The 15384-nt window shown below is 37.3% G+C and overlaps 1 protein-coding gene across 1 annotated transcript in view; it reads left to right on the top strand.

The window, feature by feature from the left end:
• The window catches only part of cerkl (CERK like autophagy regulator), a 56131-nt gene that overhangs the window by 35377 nt on the left and 5370 nt on the right, over nt 1-15384 (top strand). The window contains exons 5-8 of the mRNA XM_079426552.1: nt 3431-3573; nt 10832-10906; nt 14833-15010; nt 15246-15302. Of these exons, the coding sequence (XP_079282678.1) occupies nt 3431-3573; nt 10832-10906; nt 14833-15010; nt 15246-15302 (453 nt within the window). The remainder of the gene's footprint in view (nt 1-3430; nt 3574-10831; nt 10907-14832; nt 15011-15245; nt 15303-15384) is intronic.

The following is a 15384-nucleotide window of genomic DNA, read 5'->3' as shown; positions in this document are numbered from 1 at the left end:
TTTCTCCCATCACTTAGATAAAGGTTAATCTTTGTCTCATCGGTCCATAAACACTCTTCTGACCTTTGTGCTTTTTTGCAAACTCTAATCTTGCCTTTCTATTTCTGGTGCTGGTCAGAGGTTTGCATCTTGCTGTGTAGCATCTGTAATTCTGTGTCAAAGTCTCCTGAGGACAGTAAATTGTCAGAGCATCACCCCAGCTTTTTGTAAGTTGTTTGTGATTTTACAGAGACGTCTTTTAGGATTCATTTTCACAGCTTTTATAATATGTCTGTCATCAACTACTGTTGTTTTCTCAGCCGATCAGATCGTTGTTGGTTGCTGGTGTCGCTGGTGGTTTCCAAACTTCCATGCCCTTTGTTTTTGCTAGAGCTCTAATTGACTTCCTCTTTTCTTTTAGCATCCAAATTGCTTGCTTTTCTCTCAAAGTCAGCTCCCTCATCTTCATCCTGGTTTGTGTGTGTCATCATCGAATGCAAGATTCAGAATACAGAAGTAATGGATATCTGATACGACACATTCCCTGCTTTTAATATCTGACGAATTAATGCAACAGGACACAGCTGATCACTTAGAAAGACCTGTGAGGCAACTGTTCCAATACTTATGCTCACATCAGATAGAGGGATGAAACTCTAAAAGGGCTGAACTTATTAGCTGGTAAAACATCTATGTGTTGAATCATCCAATAATAAAATGTGACATTCTGTAGTTTTGTCTCATATTCATCTTTTAATCAATTTGTAAATGTCTTGATTCCGCAGCCAACAGAGCAATTTTGTCTTTACTGTTCCAATACTTTTACTCTTGGAGGGCACTGTATATATATATATATATATATATATATATATATATATATATATATACTAGTCCAGATTTTACATAATAGCGGACAGCTTGACAAGAACAATCCATAGAGTGTTTTATTAGAAACATTAAAACACACCATCTTCAACACCTCGGCAAAAGCAAAAGAAAAGAAAAGAAGAAACTTGAATAATTCCCCCTGTCCCATTTTTCCCTGTCGAGGAAATGTTTTACAACATTCTAAACTCAGTCCCCTGTCCTCATTTCTCTGAACTCGATTAATTAACCTCTGAAGAATTAATTCCGCAAAGGTAATACTAATCACACGTTTTTTCATTAATAGATCATCACTCATTAATTACTTCAGCAACTGATGCTTCCACCAGTTTAAATGGAGTGCTGCTATTTCAGTTATGTCTCACATGAAGTCACGCGGTGTGCCACACACAATAGACATTAAAGTGATGGCACATCAGTGATAGATGCAATTATTCCCCTCACACATTTATGGTAATTATCAGCACCCTGAATGGAAAGACCTTATTTGTGCAAATTTTAATGCCATCACATTGACTGCTGATAGATGGGAAGTGAGATAAGTGCTACAATATTAGACTGACATGCAGCGTTGAGGAACGTTACTTTTATGTATTCAGTATGTTACATTACTTTTGCATTAGTTTTCCTAACCATCAGCTCCCCGATTCTCTCTTTCCTTCAACATGAAAGCCGTATGATTGACTTTTAGGCGTTTTTATATTGAAATTTTTATTTTTATTCATGTTTTTCTTGCATAGGCTCTCAGAAAAGAAAAAAAAGTACAAAACTGGGGCGGTACACTTTCAAAAGTTACTAATATTTACCATTGGGGAGTAAATAAAGTACCCCAATCTACGTTTTCAGTTGTAGAGAGAGACGTTTTCAGAAGAGAGAGACACACCATTTTCACCATTTTCAGGTGTATTTACCAGTAAATAACTTAAAATATAAATAAAACTTATTTATTAGAAATGTGCATTAAGTAAGTGAGATATTATGCTGCAAATTAACTTCGCTATTTGAAAATACACACACATACAAACATACATGCATAAATCAGTCATGCATTTGATCAAAATGAATCATACCTTCTGACTTTTAATAATAGCATGAGGAACTGCATAAGAAATTTAAGTCACACTTTATTTTAAAGTCCGATTCTCGGGCATTAACAAACCATTAACTACGACTTTTGCCTCAATAAACTCCTAATTGTGATTGATGAAACAACCAAAAAGCCATCTGTACATAGTCAAACCATTTAAAGAAATGGCAGACTCAACACTCTCAGAAATAAAGGTACAAAAGCGGTCACTGGGGCAAAAGGTACATGTTTGTACAAAAAGGGTCCATTTTTGTACCTTAAAGGTACATATTAGTACTTAAAGTGTACCAATTCGAACCTAATAGGTACAAAAGTATACTTTTTGAAAAGGTACTGTCCCAGTGACAGCATTTGTACCTTTATTTCTGAGAGTGAATGTGAAGTTTGTCTTGGGCAGATTAATTAAATTAAAATTCATTGCATATCAATATTTAAGACAAGCTTTATACATCAACATAAAGTTTTGCTCATCACTAGTTTACAGTAATTTATTTTTTGGAGTTTGTTAATCAGCAAATCGTGTAATTAACATTCTTAATCAGTTGACTGCCCTGCATGCAACATGTTAACTTCAACAGTGAACCTTGGTTAATGTGGAATGGGGCTTGTTCATCTCGACCCCATCCGTCATTCCCATAAAGCTCTGTATTGTCTCTGCACACCGCGTGTTTGGTGAGGCCTCTCGGTTGAAGCTTTAACCTCTACAGATGAAGATAAGGCACAGTCTCTGACACCTGCCAAAAAGATCACAGTTAGTCCCTTCCACTGCTCCATAAAATAACCCAAAGGTGAATAGGTGAGCTTTGATGTATCGCTTAATATTTACTATCCAGATTTGGTAGATTTGCAGCGTCCTTCGTGGCTTAACATATATGGCAGATCAAAACATTGCAATCAGATTTATCCCAAACACCTGCGACTGCAAGGTCACAGAACTCATTTTGTGAGTGGCATGACTACTTGCTTATTAGTACTAGCCGTGTCTGCTAAACAAATCTATTTGTGAGATTGTACAGTATTGCTAAAGGGCATTTCTGAATTAAATGTAATCAGCTTTACTAGGCTGTGTTCATTTATTAGTAATGTGCTTAAAGCAGATTAGTGGGCTCAGCCGTTTTTTAATGATTTATTTTGCTGCTGAGATCTGACAGATTTTCTGCTATTCTTGAAAAAAAGGACATTTCCCAATTAGAATATACGCCTTCCACGGTTTAATCTATTGTTCAATACGACGTAATGGGAATTATGGTTTCCATTAATTGAAATGGATTCCTCTAATAATTTAATCATATTTAAGGAATAACTGTACCATTTTCGCCATGTGTAATCTGTATATTCAATCAAATACTCGTCCATATGGATTTACATTTATCCACATATGAATGAACAACAGCCTAATTGTTACATGTGTGTTAGCCAGCCCTTGGCCATGAGTCTGGGTCACGTGACTCACTGCCCATCCGTTTGCTTTCTCTCTAGTGTGGTATGTGTTGGGGGAGATGGCTCTGTAGCTGAGGTGGCCCACGGGTTGCTTCTCCGGGCCCAGATGGACGCTGGGAGGGACACAGATTCCATCTTCACGCCTGTCCAAGCAGCACTTCCTCTCGGCATAATACCAGCAGGTGAGGATCAGGGGTGGTGTATCTCTTTCTCCTGCAGCTGTCCCCAGTACAGCCCAAAGCGTCCAGCTCTTCTCAGGAGAGCACATGCGAATCAGCTCTCGGTCCTCGCTGAGTCAACATGAATTCAAAATTGACCCAATTTGCATTTATTACACACATTTCTGGTCTTTCTGTGCATAATTCATCATATACATTATACACATCACATATACAGTACATGTTATCCTGAAAGTAAGAAAAAATGTTAGTCTTTGTATATGTATATCAATATATATCTTGCTTTTTTCAGATGATGTCACAAAACCAAATCTTTAACCCCTCCCCCTCAAACCACCTGGCTCCATTCTAGTATGTAAAAGCCACTTTCCAAAACACAAATTCCCAATGGTTATTCTTGTTGAATATCACGTTTCAGAAGTACATTATGAAAGTAAATACCAATTTTACTTGCATAATGTGTAAACGTTTTTTTTTTATACATATAAATTAAGTTTAATATTAAAAACATAAAAAAATAATAATCATAATATAAATTATATATAATAGTTTCTGGTCCAATTGTCTGTGTGCGTGTATATGTATGTATACACACACACGTGCGCACACGCACACACGTTTGTTTTTGTGAAACTGTACAATATATACTGTACAAACTGTAGGTGCTATTGCCCTACACCTACCCTACACCTAAACTTAGCCCTCACAGGAGACTTTGCATTTCAACTTTCCCCCCAAAAAAACTCACTCTGTATGATTTATAAGCATTTTGAAAAGTGGGGACATGGGGCAATGTCCCGAAAAGTCAACTTCACCTTGTAATACCTGTGTCATACCTGTGTCATTATACAAATTTGTGTCCTCATTTGTCACAAAAATGCGCACGCATGCACGCGCTCACACACACACATACCAATTATCCTCGAATAATCTGTAAATTGCATATTTCTAATAATACATAATTCTAATGTAATTTTCACCAAATACATGTATACATAAATGTAAAAAATTAAATGAAATAATAATAATAATTATTATTATATATATAAAAAATTATTATATATTATGTTTTATATTATACAGTATTATTAATTTGAAGCCAAGTTTACTTGAATAATCTGTAAATTACATATTTTTAATAAATATTTCATTGTTACCAAATAAATAAATACATAAATGTAAAAAACAACTAACTAAATAATAATAATAATAATAGTTTCTTGTCTTATTGTATACTTAGATTAATTAATTAATTATATATTCTATAACATATACTATATTATCAGATCAAAACTAATTTTGCTTGAATAATCTGTCAAATTAATTATTTTATTATTAAACTTAAAAAAATTATTAATGAGTACGCTAGCATACATGTTTACATCCTCAAAAAAGACATAGAGAGTAAAAGACTAAAAGCCACAAACAAATTTGAGGTACTTAAATACCTTACTCAAAATCATGAGTCCATTAATTATCATACTCAAAATATGAGTAGAATATAAGGTATAGCAACAGCCTTTATGCTTCATTTCGGCACTAAAACAATCAGAGGCGTGCTTCCAATTAAAAATCGAACCCTGTAGTAATTTCGGTCTCTAGTTTCTGTGCTGTCAGAATGATTTAGTTTGATTGTGTTCTGAAACTCCTCTAGCGAAAACAAACAGGCAGCTCATAACAGCAGCAAGCGAGTGTATCATTATCAAATTGATTTAATCACAGTCAGGCCTCTGAATGGCCCACTCACACACTGAGTTAATTGCCTTCAAGAGTGTCTGAAATGGAGCATCCTCCATTTGACTCTCCTTTGCTGCCTTTGAAATGGACTCCTCTGGCCTTGGATCAGCGGCCCAGAGCCCTGCGTATTGTGTACACTCACATAGGACTGACTAAGCTCAGATATTTTCTTTTTTAGCGGGAGTGTGGCACAAACCAACCCCAAAGAGCTGCCAAACTGGGCTGGGAAGAGGAGGGGAGAGCAGGGTAGATGGGTACGGTAGGGGCCCCTACTTTTGCGGCCAAGAGATTGACCTTCACTTGTCATTTCAGGCACAGCAAAATGGAGTGCTGTTGTTAGGAGCAATGGAAGCCCTCCAACTCCGCACCCGCTGCAAACTGACCGTACCGGGGTCACGCTTTCTCTTCATTAGTGCCGAATCCCACGGGAGTATTTGTAAACAGTTTCCTGTCACAACTGCAGAGGGGAAAAAAACGACCCCCTGTCTCTGCCGTTTTCCTGCGCAGGTTTGGATTTGTCGTTTGGTGTGACATCAGACCCAGATCAATCTTTAGGGATAGAGGAAATGGAGTCAAATTGACTCTCTTTGCAAAAACGCATGTAAACTCTTAAAAATTGCAGTAGAAGAACCATTTTGGGTTCTTCAAAGAACCTTTCGGTGAACAGTTCCATTTTTTTTTTGTTAGTGTGAAGAACATTTCATAATCTAAAAAACCTTCTTCCTCTATTTGTATAATGAAAAAGTTCCATGGATGTTAAAGGTTCTACATGGAATCATCGATGCAAATGAAGAACTTTTATTTTTTTTGAATGTAACAAACCTTTTGTGCAATGGAAAGGATCGGTGGAGGTTAAAGTTTCTTCATGGAACCATCAATGAAAAGGTTCCATGGATGCTGAAGGTTATACATGGAACCATTGATGCCAATGAAGAACCTTTATTTCAAGAATGCAACAAACCTTTTGTGCAATCAAAATGTTCAATGAATGTTAAAAGTTCTACTTGGAACCATTGATGCCAATGAAGAACTTTTATTTTTAAGAATGTAAAAAAACCTTTTGTGCATTGGAAAAGTTCAATGGAGGTTAATGTTTCTTAATGGAACCATGGATGTTGAAGGTTCTACATGGAACCATTGGTGCCAATGAAGAACCTTTATTCTTAAGAATGTAAAACTTTCGTGCAATGGAAAGGTTCAATGGAGGTTAAAGGTTCTTCATGGAACCATCTATGCCAATAAAGAACACGAATCAACTATAGCGATTTACTGCAAGTAATTACCAAGTGCACATCAATAAAATATACATGAAATGGCCCTCCTATGGTAGCCAAGTTGATGTCTAATTATCTTAGCAGGAAAACAGACTAGCTTCTTTAACACTTTAATTTGTCATTTTTTTATGCTCCTTTTTGTCAGTATTCATAACACAGTCAAGTTGAACAAACATTCGAGTTTTTCTTTTTTCGAAAGATTAAACTAATTACAAAGAGCGTTTCAAATATCTTATTTACACAATGCAGGATAAACATGCAAAAATGCAGCGCCCTGCCCAATTAAAGGCTTTCTCACTGCACCATAGTATATACACCTCGGTACGTATAGCATATAAATTGCAGGCTTCTAATTAATTTGCCTGCTTTTAAGGGTTTCAGGGGGACTGTTAATTTCTTTGATATTCCAGGCAAAGAACCAAAATGTTGGTGCAGTTTCCTCGAGACTCTTAGACATGCTTGACTAGCGAGTCATTGCATCACATTCATCTGCCTGGATGAGGGAGACATTAACTGCCTTATGAATATTCATGCTGTCTGCTTAATTAAGTTAATTGTTCTGCAGAAGTGCTCGCACTTCCAAGGACAATTTTTTCTCTCTCTCTCTCTCTCTCTCTCTCTCTCTCTCTCTCTCTTTCTCCCCCACATCTCCCGCTTTCAAAGCCCCCTTCCTTCCTATTCGCCCCCCTACTCTAATATCTGGGCGCTACAACCATTCCTCACCGGGTTCTGGAATGGAGATGGGTAATACTGTATATGGAAGTCCTGATGATGTTGGCACAGGCTGTTGCTCTGAGCCTTGCGGGAGAGGCAGATGCATGCTTGAAATATAGTGTTACCGCACAACAGCAGCGCTACAGACACCACCCAACAACAAAAGAACAAAACGATCAATGTCAATCACCAAAAACATTGTTTTACATGCAGTACATACGATGTGGAATGACAGCATTTCAGCTTTACCAGATCTCTGATAGAAATGGTAATTTTAGCATTCAGATAATGAGATTATTTTTATCACAGTCACTGAGACTGTTAAGTAACCGCATTCATTATATTTCTTTTAATTGGCTGTAGACCAAGGGCTCCTTATATTACAGATTCTCACACGCCTATTGCTTGCACCAGAATGTATCCCTGCAGGACTCACTTTGCTAAAGCCACAGCTTGACGTTTACGATGGGGAGTGATATCAGCTCTGTTCCAAAACCTAGTGGGCTGCCTACGTAGGCAATATTTTAAGATGTAAGATGCATGTTCCTGATGTGAAGGCTGTTTCAAAAAGAAAAAAGAAACTGTATGTGCATCAGGCAAAATTCTGAAGTGTCTTCACGCTGAGAAGTCTAACTCATAATTGAAATGGAAAAAACTTAGATGGGACATACTATATTATATATTGTAATTATATTTAATAAAAATTGAGGCAGCAACTGAACTTACATTAAGTTAATAAGTAGGTGGGAATTTTTTACAGTGTACAGAAAAATATATACAGTAAAATGTGAATTTGATTCAAAATAATTTAAAAATTATCAATTTTTTTTTTAATACAATTTCCCCAATCAGTGTGCTATTGTTTTGTTATTGACATTTTCACGTCAATTAAGAACATTTTCCCAAAAATTAACATAATCACATTTTGCTTTCATTACCAAACACATTTTTTAAAGCTAGAATTAGTATAATTTAAATTCAGTAAATTAGAACTACAATATCATCTACATAACATTAAAATAAATAATTTTTGGGGAGCAAATGATATTAATTGTATTTTAAATAAAATGCTCCAAAAGTTTATTAATTTAATACGGGACAAATATCTGTTTTGCAGAAATCTCAGAGATACAAATTTTCTGAGTGTTTTATTGAGTTTGGCAAAAAGTCTTGCCTTTTGTTTTAATGGGACATATAATAATGAATATGCAAAAAAAACTGAGTCACGACTCATGAAACAATGCCATGTCTGACGCACACAGGATGTACTCATCTGATTAATCTACTGTAAACAAAATGACTAAAATGTCCATCCCTAGTAGCTTGTAGACAGTACAGCAGCTCACTATGTTTTGGAAGTCAGTCCGTCAGACGCTGTTACCTTTACTGAGTTGAGGCTCAGAGCCTGGCTTTTGTGTTGAAATCATCACAACATATGGAAACTCCCAGAGAGTCCAGGAAGCATCATGGATGTGTTTGTGAGGGAGGGCTACATTACCAGTGACCTGGTAGGTGGGAAGAGGCACACATACTTGCAGCCAAATTCAGTTGGAGTGTGTGTCCAGCACTGTAGGCCTGGCCGTCTCTATCGGCAGAAAGGGAGGGAACGGTTTCATCCAACACCTCCATCCTGTTCTCATTTACAGACATTTGCTTTCATACCCTGTTGATCTGAGCAAACACACTGGCCAGATAACTGCATGAAAGGAAATGCCTACTCACCCGACAAGGACAAGCCTCTCTCTGCTGTTTGTCTCTGGTAGTAATCAGTACAAATACACACACCTGTTCTCCCTTCGCAAGCTGCCAGCAAGGTAAACCACCTTAATTGGCACAAGGCGATATTAACTTAAATTAATGCCCTTTAACAAAGTCCTCATCCTGTAATGATTAACTTTACCTCACTCATTAGATGGGCGAAGCTGCTTCGTTTTATGTTTTTATAAATCACAGTGTGCCAGACGAGATTTAGTGTGTCCCACATCACAGGACATTGAAAATAGTATTCCAAAGGTGCCTAATATTTCCCAATGGGTGAACTTTAAGACCATTTATCTCCTGTTCAGGTCATATTTCACCTGAAAAACAAAGAAATATTTGAATGAACTAAATTTTATGTCACAGTATTCAAATGATCTCATCGCATCAGCATGTGTCTAATGAGAAAGCTTTATCTCAAAATCACCTGTCCAGAGAAAATAATTTATTGTAATAGACTATTGAAATTTCCTATATTCCAAATCTTCTGAAGCCATATAATAACACTGTGTTTAACACTTTGTAAGAATGACCCTAATATTGCCCATGACTCCTTGTTGCTATGACGTTTGTCTACAAAAATTCTTATAGACAAGTATTTTTTTTTTTTTGCAGTATGTCACAACAGCATCACTACAGACAAATAAGTATGCACTTTCCCTAAGTACATGATTTTCATGCATAGTGCAAGCAGTAATTTAATAGAAATAACTGATATATCAACTGAAATTCATATTGTAATATTACGTTCTGAAAAGAAAACATTCTAAACAAAGAAAACTGTGCGTAATTAGAATATAAAGGCCATAGATTATTGAGGACTTTGAGTGAGCCGTGATTGGTCGAACAGAAATTGAATGGACAGGTTCCCATTCTGTCCCCTGTAGCAGGTGTTGGAGAACATTGATATGCAGAGGAGAGAGTCTACTATAATAAAGCAAAGCTACATTTTTTCACGTTTCTGTAGCCATTCTTAATGGAATCTCATCAGTCACTGAGAGTAAACAGTGTCTGTGCAGGGATACACACTATAGCAAACATCATGGGACCATATGCCACAGCATTCAGATGGTCTCATAGCATCAGCATCAGTGTGTGTCTAACGAGAAAAAGCTTTATCACAAAATCACCTGTGCGGAGAACAGAATTTATCTAGATAGAAAGCTTGCTTGTTTATGAAATGCACAAGTCCATTTAAAGGAACAGTTTACCCAAAAAGCAAATCCAAATCTGAATGCTGTGTCTGTGGCACACAAGAAATACCGATGAATCTTAACTCAAGTTATTTTCTTACCACGACTCAAGCTCCAAATAATAGACTTGTGCTATATCCCAAGTCTTCTAAAGCATAGCTCTGTCGGACAAGCAGACCAAACTTTATGTCATTATTCACTTGCAATCAATCTATCTATCTATCTATCTATCTATCTATCTATCTATCTATCTATCTATCTATCTATCTATCTATCTATCTATCTATCTATATATCTATCTATCTATCTATCTATCTATCTATCTATCTATCTATCTATCTATCTATCTATCTATCTATCTATCTATCTATCTATCTATCTATCTATCTATCTGAGATGAACTATTTTAACTAAGTATTTTGAGCAAGAGACTGGCTTTTGCAGGTAATCCATGGTGTTTTGCTATTTGTACGCTAGATGTTTTGAGAAATGCACTTACTGTTTTGCAAATATCAAGGATGATTCGAGAAATGTACCAAAGCGACTGAGAAAACCTGTAAAGTGTGTTTAATTATCCTTCTATAGGTTCTACTGATGTGGTGGCCTGCTCCGTGCATGGAATAAGACGCGCTGTGACTGCAGCCTTGCACATCATCATGGGTATGTTTTTTAATCTTAGTTTCTTTCTCTCCTTCATGCATGAGCTTCTAGTCATTCTCTAGCCTGTACGCTAACAGAAAGGCCTCGAGGAACCGTGGGACTTAATGGAGCACAAATATACATGATAATAATATGTAAATGAGATTTGTATTTACTTTTCAATTCCACTGAGTTATGTGTGCAGGGGCAATGGTTTCATTTTCACCCATTGGAAGTCTCTCTTGCCCTCTTTTTTGTGGCGGCGCATGCAGTGGCTCTCTGTAATCTGTTGTTTAATTAGAGTGCACAGACTGTTGTTATGGGGGCCGAGAGAAGACAAACCCCCCGCGTGGGCTCTGCCTCTCCAGCTTTGGAGATCATGGTTAACAGGTCCCATGGAACGAGAGACGGTCCCGGGAGAGGTGGAGATACGTCTGTCGTCAATCACCCGTACGGTCCTGCCACAAACACTGAGTTTCTTTGACGTGGCTGTGGGCCGTCGTTGGAAGTGTTACTTCTGGCTGGCAGTGTTCGCTTTGGCTTTAGTGCTGCGTGTTCCTGTCTGTCTGTCTTTCTGTGAGGCGTTTTTGAAGTTAGCACCAATATGTCTGGGCCATTGTGTCGACTGTGCAAGCTCTCCTGGGCTTAGCTTAACAGACAAGCGGATTTGGCTTGTGTCAGGGGATTACATGCACAAGCTAAGCTTGCATCCTCCAAAAAAAGAAAAGAACACGTACTGGCAAAAATTCCGCTTTACAGCTGAATTACGACTGGGATGAACACAATCAGAACCGCACAATAGAATTACAGAATCAGTTGTGTGCTCAAGTTAATGAGGTTTTCTGTTGTTACTGTATCGTTGGATTATTGAGAAATGATTGTCTGGTGATATTTTGTTTTCCAATCACAGGCTTCATATGAAGTTCCTTGTTGCGTTAAAGGAATATTTCACCCAAAAATGAAAATCCTGTCATTATGTACTCACCCTCATGTTGTTCCAGACCGCTTCTGGAGAAGACAAAAGGAGCATTTTAGGGAAGCTTCATATACTGTAGTTATTTTCCATACAATGACAATCAGACTTCAAAATGTACAAAAACAGCATAAAAAGCAACATAAAAGTAGGCCAAATGACTCTATATCTCTAAAGCTTTGGGTGAAGAACAGGCTGACAGTTCACCCAAAAATGAAAACCCTGTCATTTACTCATTCTCATGTCATTACAGAATAATGTATGCAGTTGTTTTCTTCTCTAGAAGAAAAAATAAGAATTTTAAGTGAATTTTCCATACAATGACAATCAGGGTTCCAAATGTACAAAAGCAATGTCATTTGAAGTCATACTAAAGCTTTGTGTGAAGACAGACTGAAAAGGGATAGATAGTTCATTATTTATTCACCCTTATGACATTCCAGAATGATATATGCATATTTATATCTGTAGAAGACAAAAGGAGATTTTTAGGGAATCTTCATAGTTTTTTTTTTTTAATACAATGACAATTAATATGATATGCACTATATTCGAAGACATATAAGATATCTAAAATCATATAATAGCTTTGAGTAAAGATAGCTTTTTGTAACTGTATGTCGGTATTTACCTCTGTAGAAGACAAAATTTGAATTTTTAAGGAATTTTACTTTTTTTTTTTTCATACAACAATTAGATTTAAAAAATGCACAAAAATACCATAAAAGTAGTCCATATGACTCATGCACTATATTCTTAAGTCATATGACAGTTGTGAAAAAAGAAAAAAGAAATTTAAAGGGACAGTTAACCCAAAAAAGCTAATAGTAATTCACCCTAATTCACCACTGTCGTAATTCACTTTATTTCTTCTGTGGAACACAAATATATTGGAAAATGTCTTTGTTTAGGGAGTTCTGTTGTTTGGCCCTCATCGGTTTTCACTGTATGAACAAAAACAGTTAAAACATTCAAGTTTTTTGTGTGTGTTTCAAAAAAAAAAAAAAAGTCATGCAGGTTTGTAACAAAATGTTTGGGTGAACCCTTTAAAGGCGCAAAACTGGATTGCTTGATAACCAGTCAGAACTGGTGCTGCCTAAAACTCTGCGGCCCATTTTTGTTCTCGCTTGGCTACAGACTCGGATGATTAACCGCAATCTGACCTCCACGTGTGCGAGAATGCGTCTCATCATTAAGTCCTAAGAATTGAGCCATATGGTATTGTAACTCATAGCTTTTGACTAAAGGGAGGTGTGAGTTTTAAGAACGAGTGCTGAATTTCTTTTGTTCGCTGAGATTGGCACCTTCTCTGTGCACCGCGGTACGCTCGCCATCTCAGCAGGAACGTTGAGAAACATCCTCATACCGTCGTGATTAATTGCTCCTTCAAAACATTGTGGCTCTCGGTACGAACCGCTGAGCTATGTGTAGGCACTCGCTCAACAAAAGACAGCTTTTCCTTAGAAGACATTCCGACATGCAGGCATTAGGCGTCTTATGTGAAGCAAACTGAATAAAAAACGTTTTCCCCTTTCTGGACTACACAAAATGTCTGGCTTTTGTCGCTGTGAGGCAAAAGAGAAACATCAACGGCACATAAGACACCTGACACGAATGAGAGCGTAATGCCCATTTAGGAGGGCCAATATAGGTCTTGTCCATTTCTAATTAAGCAATATTTACGCATGTGAATAAGGCCAACTGGCGGGATTTGGAAGGATCCGATGAATAATTCATGAGTGGGGAGAGCGTATGCATGGGGAGACAGAAGGAGGTCAGGAATGTGCCGGGCTACAGGGACTGGACTCAACCAATGGGCCACCAGATCCAGTCATTCCTGTTCACTTCGACATATGCAATGAATTAACTCAAGAGATGTCACATTGACACTTGATAGATGACTCTATTGTTTCTAATGGACTAGAATTAGATTTGCTGATTATAGAATACACATTTACATCTACTTAAATATGTAAATATACATACATGTACATAAATACACGCATTGTACACTACCGTTCTAAAGTTTGGTCAAAGGTTTGTCTTTTTTCTTTTGAAAGAAATAATAGTTCTATTGAGCAAAGACACAACAAATTAATCAAAAGTGACTGTAAACATTTTATTTTATTTCAAATAAAGTCTAACAAAAAATGTATCAGGGTTTCCACAAAAATATTAAGCAGCACAACTGTTTTCAACTTTGATAATAATAAGAAATGTTTCTTCAGTGCCAAATCAGCATACAGTATTAGAATGATTTCTGAAGGATCATGTGACACTAAAGACTGAAGTATAATGGATGCTGAAAATTCATCTTTGCCTCACAGAAATAAATTACATTTTAAAATATATTTAAAATATAAAACATTGTTTTAAATTGTAATAATATTTCACAATATTACTGTATTTTTGATGCAGCCTTGGTGAGCAGAAAAGATGTCTTTCAAAAATCTTACCATATATATGTTTGCATCAGTTATTATCATGCTCTTAATGGCTCTGTTTCAAAGCCTCACTGTCTACTACCTACATACCTTTTAAGGCAGCATCTTAAATGACGCCTCATAAGTGACCCATTTCATTTATAAGCAAAGTAGCGCTCCTCTCATGAAGTGCTCAGGACACTTGACTGAGAATATCAATGGAGCATATATTGGGTAGAATGGTCAATTTGATTGAACTATTTTATTTTTAGAATTTTTGGTATGGAATGTAATGCATTTATAATTAACACCTAATCTCTTACTATATTTTTCATTGCTATGCTTTATGAGATCACCTTCTTTACAAAGAATGCATGCCATACTGCTTTCGAAATTGGTCGTTTGTAACAGAGCTGTAATCTTCATTTGTAATGGGTTTGTGTTTAACCCTCCTGTGGCTCTAGTGTGCTTTGTTCCTAGTGGTTTGTAGTTTTTTTAGGGCAGTGCCTTGGTACCTCAGCATACTGACTGCATTACGTGGTTTGTTCTAGGTCATCATCAGCCTGTGGACGTGTGCAGCTTTAGCTCTATGGGTCGCCTGCTGAGGTTCGGCTTCTCTGCCATGTTTGGTTTTGGTGGGCGGACGCTCGCACTGGCAGAGAGACACCGCTGGATGCCACCCAGCCAGCGCCGCGAGTTCGCTCTCATTAAAACACTGGCAAACCTCAAGTAAGCGCTCTTTCTTTCTCAGTTGTGTTGTCAGCTGTAGCTGTCTCTCATCTGGTGGGCTCCAAGGGACTGGCTGGTGCTCTATCAAATCTGGGATTAGTGTCAGAGCAGCCTGGCACAGCACACATGGGCAGCGTCTCTTAGAAATCTCCCTCTACTTATCATAACACTCCATCTAACGCGTTTGTTCTCTCTCCTTGTATCCCTCCCCGATTGACCGACCGTGCCTGTGAAGACCTGAAGACTGCGAACTGTCCTTTATAACCAGCAGAGGAGCCGAGGATCAGACAAAGTGTGTTAAAGAGCATTTTTAAGGTTTTCTCACCCCTCATCCCCATCCAACTTTGAGCGTAATTATTTGAATGTTATTTTAA

Source organism: Barbus barbus, assembly GCF_936440315.1.
Source record: "Barbus barbus genome assembly, chromosome: 10".
Taxonomy (NCBI): domain Eukaryota; kingdom Metazoa; phylum Chordata; class Actinopteri; order Cypriniformes; family Cyprinidae; genus Barbus; species Barbus barbus.
Note: the sequence above shows the minus strand (reverse complement) of the source record. Positions and strands in the feature narration are given on the sequence as shown.